Source organism: Falco biarmicus, chromosome 11 (genome assembly GCF_023638135.1).
Source record: "Falco biarmicus isolate bFalBia1 chromosome 11, bFalBia1.pri, whole genome shotgun sequence".
In the NCBI taxonomy this organism is placed as follows: domain Eukaryota; kingdom Metazoa; phylum Chordata; class Aves; order Falconiformes; family Falconidae; genus Falco; species Falco biarmicus.
Window position 1 is genome coordinate 6,100,774 of NC_079298.1, and position 15,297 is coordinate 6,116,070.

The following is a 15,297-nucleotide window of genomic DNA, read 5'->3' on the forward strand; positions in this document are numbered from 1 at the left end:
CGGGAAATTGGAAAACATTTCTTAAAAGAGTGAACAAAAGAGATGTTTAATCAAATGCTTACCAAATATCAGCTTTGGAAGGACCTATGTTAAAAGCACGCCAGAGTTATGGCCGTACCTATTTCTTTTCACTGAAAGAGAGATCGATGGACAGCTATCTCCTTATCACACACACCTCTCTCCGCTAGCCAACTCATTAAGCTCATTAATTGCTTTTCAACTCTTTTGCTCCATAAGATGCTGACAGAGATGAAGATAAGTTTTGATACTCTGTCACTTATCTTTAGAAGAGGGAATGAAAACAGTAAACAAGCCTATAATAATGTCTGAAATGGAGCTATAATATAGCCTTGAAAGTCCTGATATTTTGACAGTCAAAAGCCCCTCACAGTCAGTGCTCTGGCACTACAGAAATTTCCTCTAAGTAGCGTTACTGGTAGAATGCAAAACATTACAAGTGCAGTCCAGAAAAATCAAAGTACAGTCCTAAACACAGTCAGCACAAGTAGGCTGCTAACATTGCTGTCAGTATCTTGGAGTATACAGATGACTGTTTTCTTGTGCTCATGCACAGACATAAGTAGTTTCAATTATTCTCTACTACAGGAAATGTAAAGGAAATAAAATATTAAGTAAAACTGAAAAAACCCCTAACCATATATTAAAAATGCCTTTCTGCTGGTTTACAAAAAAGAAAAGGAAAATATTTTATATTCCAAAGCTCACAGCTAGTGAAAGTACTCAGAAACCAGAGAGAAATTATATGAAAAAGTTCTGTTGTAAGTCAGACACAAACTGATGGTCATTAAAATAATCATTAAATTAATAAATACATTCAGATTAGCCACAATTCTTGATTTCGGCAAATATCTCAACACCAGAAAGCAGAGTTTCTTCAAATCTAAATATGAAGGCACTATTTAGTTCAGAGAATAATAGATGACATTCAGAAAGAAATATACAAAATTGTAAAGTACATAGCAGGAATAAGGAGGACATTGAAAAGACATCCAGAAGGAGTAACATTTTAGAAAGGCTGCAGCATCTACAACGCTTGGGGTCCATTAGTGACAAACATGCATGCCCACCTTTGAGGTGGGGGAGAGACAAAAATAGTACTTTGTAGAGGAAACAAAACTAGTACCATGTTATTTTTTCCTAATACAGGCCTTGGAAAATGTGATACAACCAGAAAAGAAGCGCTTCACAAAGATGCTGATTCTCTGGGAAAGCCTTTTTCTCAGAGTATTAAAGACCACTCTTAAGACTCCAACCTTATGTACATAATTACCCCCCATCTCTCTTGAGACCTACTACACTGGTCTCTGAGAAGAGGAACTTGAGAAGGACACAGAATACTTTACTGACAGCTTCAGGCACAGTAGTCTTCCAAAGAGATGCAAGACACAAAGTTAATGGCTACCTTTTGCTTTACTAGTCTGACCTTTAAAAATGGTGCTTAAAAAAAAAAAAAAAAAGAAAAAAAGAAAAAAAAGAAAAAGCTCTCTTCACTCATATTCAAGAAACTACACAAGAAAGAAAAGGCTACTCAGATTCTACACCTAAATCTAAGCAGCACAGTAGTAGCAGATGGTACACAAGCACAGCTTTGTTTATGTTTCAAGACCTACTGTACACTTAGTGTAGCATTTGTTGATTTTAATTACTCAAAACTGAAAAGAATGACTTCAAAAACAAGAGACTTTGATATGACCATGATAAGATTTGCTAAAACAAGTTTCAAAATTTTTAGATATATTTCCTATCACAGACAGTAGCGTAGACTATGAAAACATTACACTTATGTTTTATAAAAAGATGATTGTGCTGAATAATTCTAGTGTGGCCATGGCGCTCTGGATTTCAGACTAGGGAAATTCACAGTCAAGTTTTAAATTCACTTAGAAATGATTGATTAGCAAAAATGTAATGAGCTAAGAAGGAGAACTAGAAGTACCATTTATCGATAACGTTTATGGTCTTGGTAATTAAATTACCCACTCTGAAATAAATTCTGTAAAGCTGGTCATTCTGATCCCAAGATTATAGGTATTAATAACATACAGGAAAAAGGGAAAAATTATAGAAGGCAGGGCTATAATAATGACCACTTAAATGCAGGCATACAATGTCTGGAAACTCAAAAGAGAAGAAGCACTTTAAGTCTTAAGAACACTCCGTTCTTTTCCTCCTTTCTGATCACAAGCCACAAACATACTTAAAAATGTCCTAAGTAAACACCAGATACTTACATTTCCATTTTGAAAGGAAGGTAATGTACTCACTGGCCAGCTCACAGGAGCTGGTGGAGTCTCCATAATTTCACACTTAGGGTCTCTTGCAACGATCATCCTAACAGAATTCCCACAGTTTCTCAGCACTTGGGCAACTTGTTCACTGGTCATTCCTTGCACATTGGTCCCTCCAATCTGTAAGATGTGATCTCCTGTCTGGAGCCTCCCGTCCTTCAAACATAAATAAAACAGCAAAAACATGTTTCCAGTCCATACATAAACTATCTATTCCATTACACAATTGAAACCATGTAGAGGCATCTTCATGGCCATGAGGGCCAATACAAGAAAATACCATAAAATTGACCACCACAGCAACATACTAAATAATTCAAGGCAGCATTTGCATAATCATGCAGGTTTTTTCACAGCAGTTAACAGTGGTAAATCAACCTTTCCAAAACTGAGTCGGATACAAAGTTGAATTGCACCATGACTAAGAAAGTTGTTACTTCTAATTTAGAGCAAAACAGGCAGCAACAAGGTTTTATAATCTCACAAGTTGTTATGTATTGCTGTTTCATAGATTACTCCTCATCCTATAGGGGTTAGAATAAAAAGCATTCTGATTTAGGACGACTTAGAATTTTTCAGTATGCTAATACTTCTGTATTAGCCTGGCAATTCTTTTCCCACATGACTAGCTCCAACTCGGGCGAGTAAATCCACTGAAGGTAACAAGACCCCACACAAACCGTTTTTTACATGATGATTATGATTCATGACCTACATCATCATTTCTATTATAAGCAAGCATTCATAGGACCAAATCCTCAGCTGGTATTGATCAGCACAGCTCCAGCACCTTAGGTGCATTGATTTATATACCAATCATAGCAGAGTTATTCCCAGAACTAACTCAAACTCATTTACAAACTCATCCAATTTTAACATCTATATGTGCTCATTATTTCATATGTTCTTAATGATGTCTCATTCAGCTGAGAATGATGTGATGAGTTCTTAACTTACATGCTTCATTTGTAGCCAAAACACTTTATTCCTTACAGCAAAACAGGTGTTACACAATAATTAAAAAATGCTCATTTATACATGACAGGTTCAGGGGGAAGCAATCAAGTAAAAGCCAACATTTTCCAGTAAAGCTCTCCAAATCTCCAGTTTTCATTTCCATCCTATACTAGAAGTACCTTAGCACCTCTCTTTTGTTTGTTACCAGACCTTGTCTGCATGGGTTCCAGACCTCAAATATTGTAACTTGTCACGACCAAATTCACATTAAAAATCCAAACTTTTTTTGCTATTGAACACATTCTACTCCTAAAATGTATCAACAGTTAGCACAGAGTCTTTAAAGATTAGCAATCAAAGGTTGCAAACTACCTTTGCAAACTGCAACTTTAAAAGATATCAGTAACTTCAAAAGGCTTTACATCAACCCTAGGCATCTCCCTGAACTGGTCAGATCTCAAGGCAGGGATCAAAACCCCTTTAAAATGAAATCCACTAAAAATAGGACATCTTCAATCTATAAACTGAATCTTGCAATGCAATTACTTCAATAGGGCAGATTCTCTTGGTTCAACAATTCATTTGGAGAGTTTGTCCCTATAGCTGTTGCCACATGTGCCAAATTGTACAGAGGACATGCAAATCCATTAAGAGGATTTGTCCTCCCCTAGAGTGACCAAAGGCTGAAAAAATCAAAAGTATTGAAAATATTAAAAGGTTAGACAACTTTTCATGATTTCTGCATGTTTAACAATGTTATAAAAGCCAAAGCATGTCTGAGAAACAACTTAATTCATATCAGGTGCTGACTTTTTCCTCAATCATACCTTCAACATATTTATTTATGAAGTATACATTGGCATTCAGACTTTGATGCTATCAGCTTCCTTTTGTTTAAGTATATTCGTTTATTTTAAGACTGTCAAAACCAGTTAATTATGCTTTACAATCAAACAAGAAGTGACATAATATAACAAATTACCCGATCTGCTAATCCCCCAGGAACAATTGTTCTTACAACTACTCCACTCGACTTTCCTCCTACAATTCCAAAGCCTAATCCTGAACCATCGTTAATCAGCTCAATGTCTTCAACGTGGCCCCAGTGAATCTGCAATTAATAAAAACAGGAGATTTTAATTTCAGCCGAACTTTAACGTTTCTCACTTTTACATGTACTGGGAACAAGAAGAATTAATCAGAGCAAATCTCTCTCTCTACCCTACATATTGGAGATCTGTTGGATTTTGTTCAGTCAGCTTCATTTCCTTATAAATATGCAGTGGGATTTCTCATCTGTTTTTAAACATACATTTTGTCCTTCACTTTCAAGATAACAGGATACCAGGAAAAAGTAATTTTAATATTTTCTTGCCAAAATAAAAACTATCCTTTTAGTTTTTCACAAATCAAGAAGAAAACAGAGAAAAACAGAGGCAAGGAGATTGGACTGGCCTAGGTTTCACTTAGCATTGCCCAAATTCTTATTTCTGTTATTTCACTTACATACTCTAAACACTACCAGTACATGCGGAATTAATAGCGCAGCACAATATTCTGCCATACTGAATTGGAAGCATGTTTCTAAGCTACACTGTACCATGACCTTATGTTCTACAAGACAATCTGAAAATAACAAAGCTGTTAAGCAATCTAAACTCAGCCAATGTTTCTGTCAGATTAATATCTCATAGAAACCAAAATGGAGCAAAGTAGGCAGATTTAAGTCTTCTGTGAATAAAGGATTTATTAGCATACTGAAAATCTTTGCCAAAGCCAGTTAAATATCATAAAAGAAGTTTAAAGACCCCCTGTAGAGATATATATATTTGTATTTTATTTTGTTAGTCTGTTCAGTGCAGATCTTTCAATGAAAAAGCAGTTAAGGTTTAATTCTTTAAAATTTTCAGTGCAATAAACAATATTGATTATCCACTAAAACCTTCAGATTTCACTAGCCCTGTAATAATCATGAGGGAAATAATTACTGAGAATAAGGAAAGCACTGCTCTTGACCAGATTTTCATCAAAATCTACTAGTATAATAAATTAAGATTCTAATATTGCAAACCCTGGATTTAGGTGTGCAGTTCGACCAAATTCAGTGAAGCCACCTGGACCATATGGTTTGAACACAGATGGATGGAAGTTCAGCCATAGCTTATTACACATCCCAGTGACAAACACTCCTTGGTCAAGAAAACAAAAGTGTTCACAATCAATGAAATGTGCAGATTAAAAAAAAAACCAATATGTAAACAGGGATTGAGAGGTTCTTTAACAGATACTTTGTGTTTGGTTTTAGAACAAAGACAAGGCTTTTTGTTTTGAGCAGTTTAAGTTTGAATTGGTTGGGATATTTCAAGCAGCGCTCATGATAGGTTATGTTTACACTCTTTTAAGATGTAATCAGAGCATCTTCAATTGCTGAGCACAAGTAGGTTTCAGCTGGGTATACTCATAAAATGCTTTACCCAGCCTGTGCTGAACAGAACCTGCTGCTAAGAATATGCTGATCTACTAAAGCTTCTGCTATCCTATAAAAACCCAGGATCTATTTTATAGCAACTTCATGCAGCTTTGCAGTGGAAGCCTTATACTTATTGCATGATCAGTTTAAATGAAATGTCATCACATATAAAATCCGAATAAAGAAAAAAATCCCTGTATGTAAAGCTTACTAACACAAACACAGCCACAAAAAAACCCATCCAGCCTAGTTCAAAATCTGTTTTTGACAGTATTACAACAACTCACAGTCTCAGGTGGATTTATATCATTTAATAAGACAGCCGAAGTTCCGCTGTTTCCATGACCTGGCTCCCTAGCCACAACCAGATGTAGAGATCCTGTGGATTGCTGGAGGAGGGCAATAGCGTGCTGATGGGAAATGTTCTGATCCAATGGGGTGCAATTAATGGCCAGTATGTGGTCATTTTCCTTTAGTCTTTGATCCCTTCACAAAACATTAAAAGAAAATTTAAAATGCAGCATAGTGACTTCACAATGGGCTTGTGTAGTTTAAATATGAACATGCAAAATACACAGTTCTGCAAGGTTCAATACTTACATATTTAAAAAATCTGCTTATTAGACTGTCTTCACTAACATACAAACTACATGCAATCCACACTATACTGAACTGCTCAGCCATATTTTGTTCCATCTTTACCACAGCACAGGAATTTTCTCAATTTCTTCCTTTGCTTCTATTCAAAATTCAGTGAAATGCCCTCATCCTTTCTTGGTGTTATGGCATTATAGAGCAGAAAATTATTTTTTTCCAGTTATGCAATGAAATAGGAACTATCCTTCATTATGTTTAGCACCACACCATACTATCTCTAACTACCTACAACTCAGGCTTATGTTATTGTTTCGTATCATTATTTAACCTAAAGATCAATGAGCTGCATATTTATATTTTACTCAAAATTTACAGTATCAAACTTCAGGCTTAAAACTTTCTTTGAGCAATACACAATTCAACTTATACCTTAAGATAATATGAATTTCACAGTTAATTCACCCTAGTGATGAATTTAGATTTGTGACAAGACAGAAACCATCACTCATCTCCTTTGTTAAATATTCATTCCGAGCACGAGACCAAACTGTTACATAGACAGACACTGCCTTCAAAGCTCTGTAGGAATCCAAAAATGTCTCCAGGAGATCTTGTCTCAGCAGCAAAATGGAAAGCATGCTGGGGAAATTTAAAAACCCCGAAACAATATAACTGCACATCTTAACTAACACATTTTAAACTTCCTTTTTATCATGCGATGTTTAAGATGTTTCCCAGAAATCACTTTCTTCAAGCACTAACCATATTTTAGATTCTCTCATCAAAGAAAGTGAGCAGCAGGTCATCAAATCCTAAAGTGAGATATTCACCCTCCTTTGACATCCGGATCAGTCCATCTGTCTCCACTTTGAAAGAGCCTAATATGCTTTTCTTTAAGTGTTCTCTAGTGTGTTCTCTGTGGGCCCATAGCCATTATCATTCCAACCTCTCCCCACTCTTTTTGTCATCCTGTGTTGGCACTTCCTGACATGTGTTATTTAAAAAGTGACACCAATGACTTGAAATCTAGACACATTTTCTTGAAACATAATTCCAAGCACTGCATTTGTCTCATGCCAACTCTTGTGGTTTTACAATCACATTTTATTTTTAAAGGATTGCTCTGTCTTTTGTTGTTGCGTGAAAACCCACAGACAATACGGGAAGAAACTGCCTGAAGCCTTAATTCTATGATGACATCTGTGCAGGGATCTGTTGGGAGGACTGGATCTAAATTTACACAGGAAACAAACAGTAAAACCAACTATAAATAGGGCATTGTCATAGGCACATAAACAAAGAAACAAGGAGGGGGGGCGGAATCTTTCAGGGAAACAATGTGTAAAAATTTAAACGGAGGCTAATTATTATTTTCCTTGTATCTTTTCCGAGTTTTCTTTTGTTTTTTAGTAAAGTACACATGATTCTCTTAAATGAGTCGTTATTTCTGGAAATTCCATTTATGAATGGCTCGGATATTTAAAACTCATCTAAAAATCTGATCTTCAAAACATGAGTCCATTTAGTTGAAAAGCCAGAATTCAAGATACCACCAACAAAATATCCCGCCAGATAACCCAGACAAACACGTTAGTCTGAGAGAGTTTTCAAGCTGAAATTCATTACTTTTCTCGTCATGGAAATACTTCAAATTTCCAATACAATTATAAAGATCTCACCTGTCAGCTATGCTTCCTGGCTGGACTTCCTTGACAAAGATACCAACTTCTCCCAGGCTGTGATTTTTAAGGGCAATCACACTAAATCCAAGACCTCCAACAGAAGGCTTTTCAATCTTTATTGATTCTATTTGTCTGCCCTAATAAAACAGAAAAAATTGATTTACTAATTTTTAATGCAATAGAATGAGCTAGTTTAAAAATTTATGAACACTGGGAGAATTATTCTCCTCCTAAGACTAAACAAAGGCAAAATACTGAATATGTTATTTCTATAAAAGCTCCTCCATTTATTATTTTTAATATAGCAGAGTATTGGATATGCAAGCACTCTGAGGTTCTGAAACCTCAGGGAATTTAAGAGCTGCTTTCACACTTCATTCACGTTATGAGATGAATTCCAAACTGGATGAAAACTATGAACGAAGTGCTGTCTACAGCAATATATTTGGGATTTCTGGAAATGCTGCATAGCTAAACTAAATTACTTGTCTTTTGGCTCTCTTTGCTTTTAATGCTGATTTTTAGGTGTATGTTCAAAAGATTGCAGCTTTTAAATAAAGAAATTAATTTCCTTCCCCTCCCTGCAACTTCACACTTAATGCTAAAAAAAGTTTGGTTCTGCAACTGCCTGCTCTTCAGTTCTAAGATTTTTGGGGTTGTTTACTGGGAAATATTACTTAGAGAACACACTGCTATCACAGCTGTTTTATCCAAAATAATGTGCAGTCTTTACTGCTAAATCTTTTATCTGATGAGTTGATGACACTCTAATGAGAAGAATTATGCTCAAAATATTACAGTTACATTAAGGTAGTCAATTAGCAACAGTTACTTACTATAGAAAGCATGACTAACCAATTAAATTAATGGTTCAATATAACACAGAACAATACGTTTGTGGTATAAATGCCAATCCCACATGGGTCGATGTCTGTACCTGTATAACTTCCATAAGCATCTGGTACATGCTACATCACATGTTAATGAAATCAGCATCTGTCTGGCAAAGTTAAGACATACTAAATGAAGAGTTAAATAAAATACTACATGCCAGTTCTTTTAATCATTTGCACTGTTCATATATTAACAGAGTTGGTATATTTCCAATTTAAAATGTACTTGAAAAAACAAGTCTCTCTATCAAAACAAGTTTCTGCAGAAAATGTCCACTTTCAATTAAGTGTCATCAAATACCCAAAACGTTTTCTGGCAACGGAAATTTCTTTTGTACATTGGTGTGTTTGGTAGAAAGACAGACAAAAAAATTGGCAAAGAAAAAAAACCCAAAACCCCACCCCAAAAACAAAACACCAAACCACTTTCCCTTGCTGACATCTTTCATAGGGAAAAGTTATCCTCAGCACTTCTGCTCTCTTACTGGCTAGGAGGCACCACACTCCCAGATACACAACAAAGAGCATGCTTGAAAATGCACTCCAAAGAAAGAGTTTGATGTTAAAGGAAAAGAAGTTTGTTCACTAAAGCTGAGAGCCTTACCTTTGCCATCTGTTTGATGATTAAGTTAAATTCATTAACTCCCAGGTTTGGAGTGAAGGTCGATGCTTTGGCTTCAGGTGAACTGCAAGGTGTATGCACACTCCCAGCAGCAACTGATTTGTCAGCAAACACTAGTACCCCTCTTCTAGTAAAATCAAAATCTACTGAACGGTCAGGAGGCATATAATTGAGCTGTTAAGAATGAACAAAGACGTAGAAAAACTATGAAAAACAAAAGAAGAGATGTCCACATATACCATTTTGTGTGAAAACTGCCAAATAAGCAAGCCTACATACATTCGCATACGCTTATTCACACAAACATACCCACCTCTATAAATTAAGCAATGTTAATATACAGCTATAATCAAGTTACCATATCAAGTTCAAACTGTTTTTCAAGAGGAAAGTTCTTTGAATGTTTCAACTCTGTTTCTACTCCACTCATTTTCTCCGTATCTTTTGTGCTTCTTCCCTGCCCGCGCCCATTGTCCTCTTTTCACTCTAATATTCCAAAAACAGCACATACAAAAGCACCAAACATTAAAGAGGCACTGAAGCACTGTTGCAACTGTCAGGCAAACACAGACAATTTTGGCAAAAGAATCCAAATTTTTTAAGTCACTCTGGAGCCAAAGGCCTGTTCTGTATTATCTCCTCCCCAGAGAGAGCCCAGGGTACAAACTAACCGCCATTGAACATGCTATCATTGCTAGAATTTGCAGTTCAATTTCTAGTCCTGACAGATAATGAAGAAATGCAGAAATATTCTCAGTGTGACATAGTAAACTGAAAAATCCTGAATAAAACTGCTCATGACAGACATGCTTAAAAAATTTCAAGAAACCGTAAGTTTTCTAGATACAATAATTCTGAACATTCTTGATATAAAATCCATTATGCCAGAGTCACAAAGTATGATCTTAGATATATTTGCATTTCTGTACATTTTTAAAAGCTTGCAGACATGCATACAAGCTTTGGAAGGAAGGAGCAGCAACAGATGCAGCACCTATGTGAACCTGGGAAGAAGGCAGAATGAATGGCACAACCACTACCATGCCACCCAGGCAGGAACACATGCAATACATTTGGCAATGACAGCAAGCTGGCCTCGTCCCCCTGACACCCACCCCACCATATCTGCAGCTGGGCAGGTGCAGCAACAGCAGAGACAGGGATTGCTGCTGCCTAGGGTACCCCAAGTTAGTCCTTAGTTTTAAGTTTGCATGTTTGACACTGCTCGTTGCAGGGTGAGACCCATTCCTACAGATGTGTCATTGATGCCCATGTCCACAGAACATGTCAGCTGGCATTATAAACTAATCCACAAAGTTCCTTCCACTGCTGAAGCCAAGTCATTTTAAAGCTAGCTTGCGTAGTCTGCATCAGAGCCGGGAAAATCTTTAGGAGTGGCTTTCTAGATTTTATTTCCCGAAGCAGGTTAACAGTTCTTGTACAAGTCAGCAGGAACTAAGTGATGATGTCTTTTAAGGACAAAAGATGCTACCAGTTAGCTGATAAACAGTATTTAGCTTCTGTGAAAAACAAAGGATCCCAATTCCAGCTGTCTTCAGAACTTCAAAGTACTAGAGCTGATGTCTTTTGCAGATGTTTTTTTCCCCCACTGATGTGGTTCTCAACGCCTGCTTTTTGTTTCCCTTTCAAAGCATGCCGCCCCATGACCTGTTTGTTGCAATACCACTTCTCAGTTCAGTAGTGACTCTGTAGATACTATGTTGACAAAAAAACAACACAAAAAACAACAACAAAGCCCCCAAACCAATATTCACTCACATCAAGTTACAGCTTATTAATGACAGTGCCCCGATTAACACACGCCTACATACCCTGTTTTAAATTCCAAGTTCACCATAATTATCATCACACCAACAACCACAATTTTACACTCACTTGTTCCTTCAGTTGCTTGATGGATTGCTGAAGAGTCAGTATGTGGTTAAACAAAGGGCTCCTGAGTGTGTTACGTAGAACAGTCAGGTTTTCATTATGTTGGGAATCTCTTTTCTCACGCAGTTTTGCTTGCAGACGATCAAGGATCTGCAGCACCTGCTGTTTATCTGCACCATAAAGTAGTACATGTTAGGAATGGAGCTTCATTTCTCACCGCTTAACAAAAGTAATCACTTTCAGACTACATACCTGCAGCAGGATTTTCAGGCATCTTGAAGGGTATTTTTGAAATTACTCAGAATAACCTAGATGAGGTTTAAAAAAAAAAAGAAATTAATAAATCATATATCCAAGCAGAATCCTAACAGATACACAGTCAATACATGCAATAATAAAATACTAAGCTAACTATAACAAATTTAATAAAAGAAATACTACCCCCTGTTTACCCCAAGCACTCAAAGCAGTTTTCAATATAGCTAGCTGCACTGCAGCCTCAGCACATTCAAAAATCTTTCCTTGTCACTTGCACACACAGGAAGGAATATGAAAAACGCTTTCAAATATGAATGAAAATCCAGGTTATAAAAACAAACATTGGCCAAGAAAACTAAGACAGCTATGTTCAACCAAATTATTTTGGATATAGACATTAAAGTTGTGATCTCCTCAAATATACATACAGTTTAAATCTTCCTATTATTTAGAAGATACTTTCCACCTGATTAATTGTAGACAGTATTCTTAGCATGATAGCTCAACCCTGCTGCATGGCAATATAGGTGAAACCTTGCATCTCCCTATAAAACAATGAAGTTCCCTCCACTCATGAGACACCACAGCAATAAGGCCCCAAACTGGCCAAATCAGTCCCTATTCCAACATGTTCCTAAGGGAGGTCAGTTCTAATCACAGCCTTGGTGCTGAACAGGTCAGAGAAGCCTGTCTTCCTCTCCTGTGTGAGCTTGCCTTTCTCTTTTTTACATTCATGACAAGCTTTTAAGGTGCAGAGTATCTTTTATCATGCTCCTCTACAAGTGCCAAATAGAACAGGTCTCCAACTGGGGCTAAGGCCTAGATGGCAGTATAAAAACAACAGACTTGCAATTAGCAGCGATGAGAAATTTGTACTCTTACTTGCATGTTATTATGTTGATGCGGAGCCTGCCATTCTGAAACCTATCAAGGCAGTCATACCAAAACATAAATGAGAAACAAGATTTCTTCACTGAGTGCAAGCTTCTCTGAAAGAAATCAGCCATTTAATAGCACAATTTATATTATTTTAACTCTACCCAGTATATAACTGTGTAATTTCAGAATAATATATTTGGAATTATTCTGGAACAAAAATAGCCCTATATATTAAAAAAAAAACCACCTCTGTATTTACTTCTTTAATCTTGCAATTCAAGAGCAGAAAGGGTTATATGCATCTGAATGTAATACCAGAATAAGACATTCCAGGGGCTCTCTCCCAGCAGGACCTCTGATCCTTTCAGCTCTGCCTTTGACACTGTCTGTGCTCACACTGAAAATATCTTGAATTCTGGGAGGACACTGTTATATTTAACAAAATATTAACTATGCAGGTGAATAGCTTCTCTTCTCCTGAACAGTCAGATCCAGTTGATTTATCTAAGGGGGAGGGGAAGGCAGAGGTGTGTCACAAACCACAATTTCAGATTTATGCACCCTTCACTGTATCTGAGCAGTTTGGGCTCCTGCAGAATTCCTGCAGAATTTGGTGGGTTTGCGCAGTTTTCACCCTGGGCCATGCAAAATGAGTTGCTTTGCAAGACTTTTAACAGATTTAGGAGGTCATTTTAAATCAAACTCATAGCAAGAGTTGAAGCAGCAAACCCATAAAACCTCTGAAAGATTTTCAGGAATGCATCTGAACTTTTGTAAGTGCTGCAGCTTTATTTTCTTTTCCATTCAAAATAAAACACTTCTAAGAGCAATGCAGCCTTCGATTCTGTGCTGAGATCAGATTCTGAAGAGCAGATGAAAATACTATTTCCTTATACGCTCCTCAATCTTCATCTAAACAAAAAAGACAAAACTTAACCTTCTTGACTAAAAATACTGCATGAATCTTAACAAAACAGGACAAAAAATATGGAAATTTGTTCTTTCTTCCCAATTTAACTTCCCTCCATTCACTTCCCTCCTCTGTTTTTCTACCTCACATCAACAGTTAAGAGGGAAAAAAAAACAACCCTAAAGCAAGTGAAGCAACATCAGAAAGGGATGCAAAATAACTCCTATGAGGAAAAATGGCTTGAAACACCTTTAAACCAGCACTAGGGTAAAGAAAAGATTAAACCCAGAAAAGAAATCCAGCATGGCAGGAAATAATGACTTGACAGCACCATGCCCATCTAATAGCTGAAGCCAATAGGCTGGTCCAGCTCTCCAGCCCTCTTTCATGCATTTTGTTCTTCCCTTTTCATCTGCACTTGCACTTATTCATCTGATCCCATAGTGAGCTGGAACAGGGAGCTAAACACGCAGAAAAAACCTCCACGTTTCGGCAGGGTGAGCTTTCTGCCTAGTTAGCTCTGAACTGCCAGCCCTGGCACACAGGAGGGGGCCAAGAAATGCCGGGGAAGTGGGACCACACCTTGCAGCAGCTAGCAGTTCCGACAGCTCAGCTGCACTGGCAAACTGTGCCATGAGAAACTGCCTGCGTCATTCAAAACAGCCTCAAAGTGCCACACTGACAGTGCCCAAGATTAATCTTTTCCCCATTGCAGCAGGTATAACAATAGCAATTATCACGATGGGTACAGATGCAAAAAAGAAAAATTTAAGCTGAAAAATATAGGTAAGACATACAGGCAAAAGTCCCCTGGAGAAGGGGGTGCAGGAGGTGGGGAAATAAAGATGAAAGAAAGTTTCAGCTTCCTTCTTGAGCTGCTCCAAAGTGTTGCTAAGAGCCATTGCAGACCACTCTGCACCAGTGGACACCAAAGTGGACCTCGGGTACAGTTCGTATAACAGTTCAAGTTTACACAACACTTTGAGATTCCTTGTGATTAAAGCTGGCCTCCAGCCAGCTTACAATGATCTTTAATGGTTGGTGGGGGTTTTTGGGTGGGGTTTTTTGTTTGTTTTTGGTGTGCAATAAGTTAAAACCATCCTCACTATTTCTTTGTTCTTTCTTTCATTAAAAGGAGTGGGTGGGAGGAGGGAAGAAGCATGTTATGTTTTAAAGTAAACAGGTCCTGGTGTGAGGGGATCCCTGAAAATATAAACTAATTTAAAGTTTTCAAGCAATGTGTAATTGAGGGCAGGTCTCTTAAGACTGGCTTTTGGGCACCAGAGAAACACACAACTCCATGTACTATTGACCTGTTTATGTTTAGGGGCCCAAACAGTTTATTGTTAAACAACTTCCAAACACCAATGCCAAGTCCAAGCAGGGTGTCAAGAGACAGTTGCTGAACTAGAAGGTCTATTCCTAGGTGGTAATTTTGAAGAGTGATCCAAAACACTTTGGTTTGCCTTGTTAAAATTAGTTCACCTACTCCACATTCAACTTCCTTAGCTCCATTCTCTGATTTCTACAGCCACTCATTTATCTTATTGGTGGACAAAACTTCAAACCTCAGTTCAAAATTTATGTCACAACTCCCAACATAACTGTAAATTCATTGAGAAAATAATGAATTCCAGGAAGTTTAGTGTTTTCTAACACCAGAAAAGACTCCACACTCCAGCACAGCGTGCATCTGGGTTTTTACTGTCTTCACTTCTGAGAGCTGAACTCTATGCATCATAAGGAGCGGGAGAGTTTCATAACGTTTTGTATGAAATCGTAAGACTTGGATCTTCTTCAAAAGCAGGCTAAGAAAAAAGGAATTCC

The 15,297-nt window shown here is 37.3% G+C and overlaps 1 protein-coding gene across 4 annotated transcripts in view; it reads right to left on the reverse strand.

The window, feature by feature from the left end:
* PATJ (PATJ crumbs cell polarity complex component) overlaps nucleotides 1-15,297 on the reverse strand; it is a 157,241-nt gene that overhangs the window by 139,075 nt on the left and 2,869 nt on the right. For all 4 annotated transcript variants that reach the window (XM_056355669.1, XM_056355666.1, XM_056355667.1 and 1 more), the window contains exons 2-8: nucleotides 11,676-11,731; nucleotides 11,427-11,593; nucleotides 9,513-9,704; nucleotides 8,013-8,152; nucleotides 6,024-6,222; nucleotides 4,249-4,377; nucleotides 2,253-2,465 (exon numbers count right to left, since the gene is read on the reverse strand). In XM_056355669.1, the coding sequence (XP_056211644.1) occupies nucleotides 2,253-2,465; nucleotides 4,249-4,377; nucleotides 6,024-6,222; nucleotides 8,013-8,152; nucleotides 9,513-9,704; nucleotides 11,427-11,593; nucleotides 11,676-11,697 (1,062 nt within the window). In that variant the 5' untranslated portion in view covers nucleotides 11,698-11,731. The remainder of the gene's footprint in view (nucleotides 1-2,252; nucleotides 2,466-4,248; nucleotides 4,378-6,023; nucleotides 6,223-8,012; nucleotides 8,153-9,512; nucleotides 9,705-11,426; nucleotides 11,594-11,675; nucleotides 11,732-15,297) is intronic.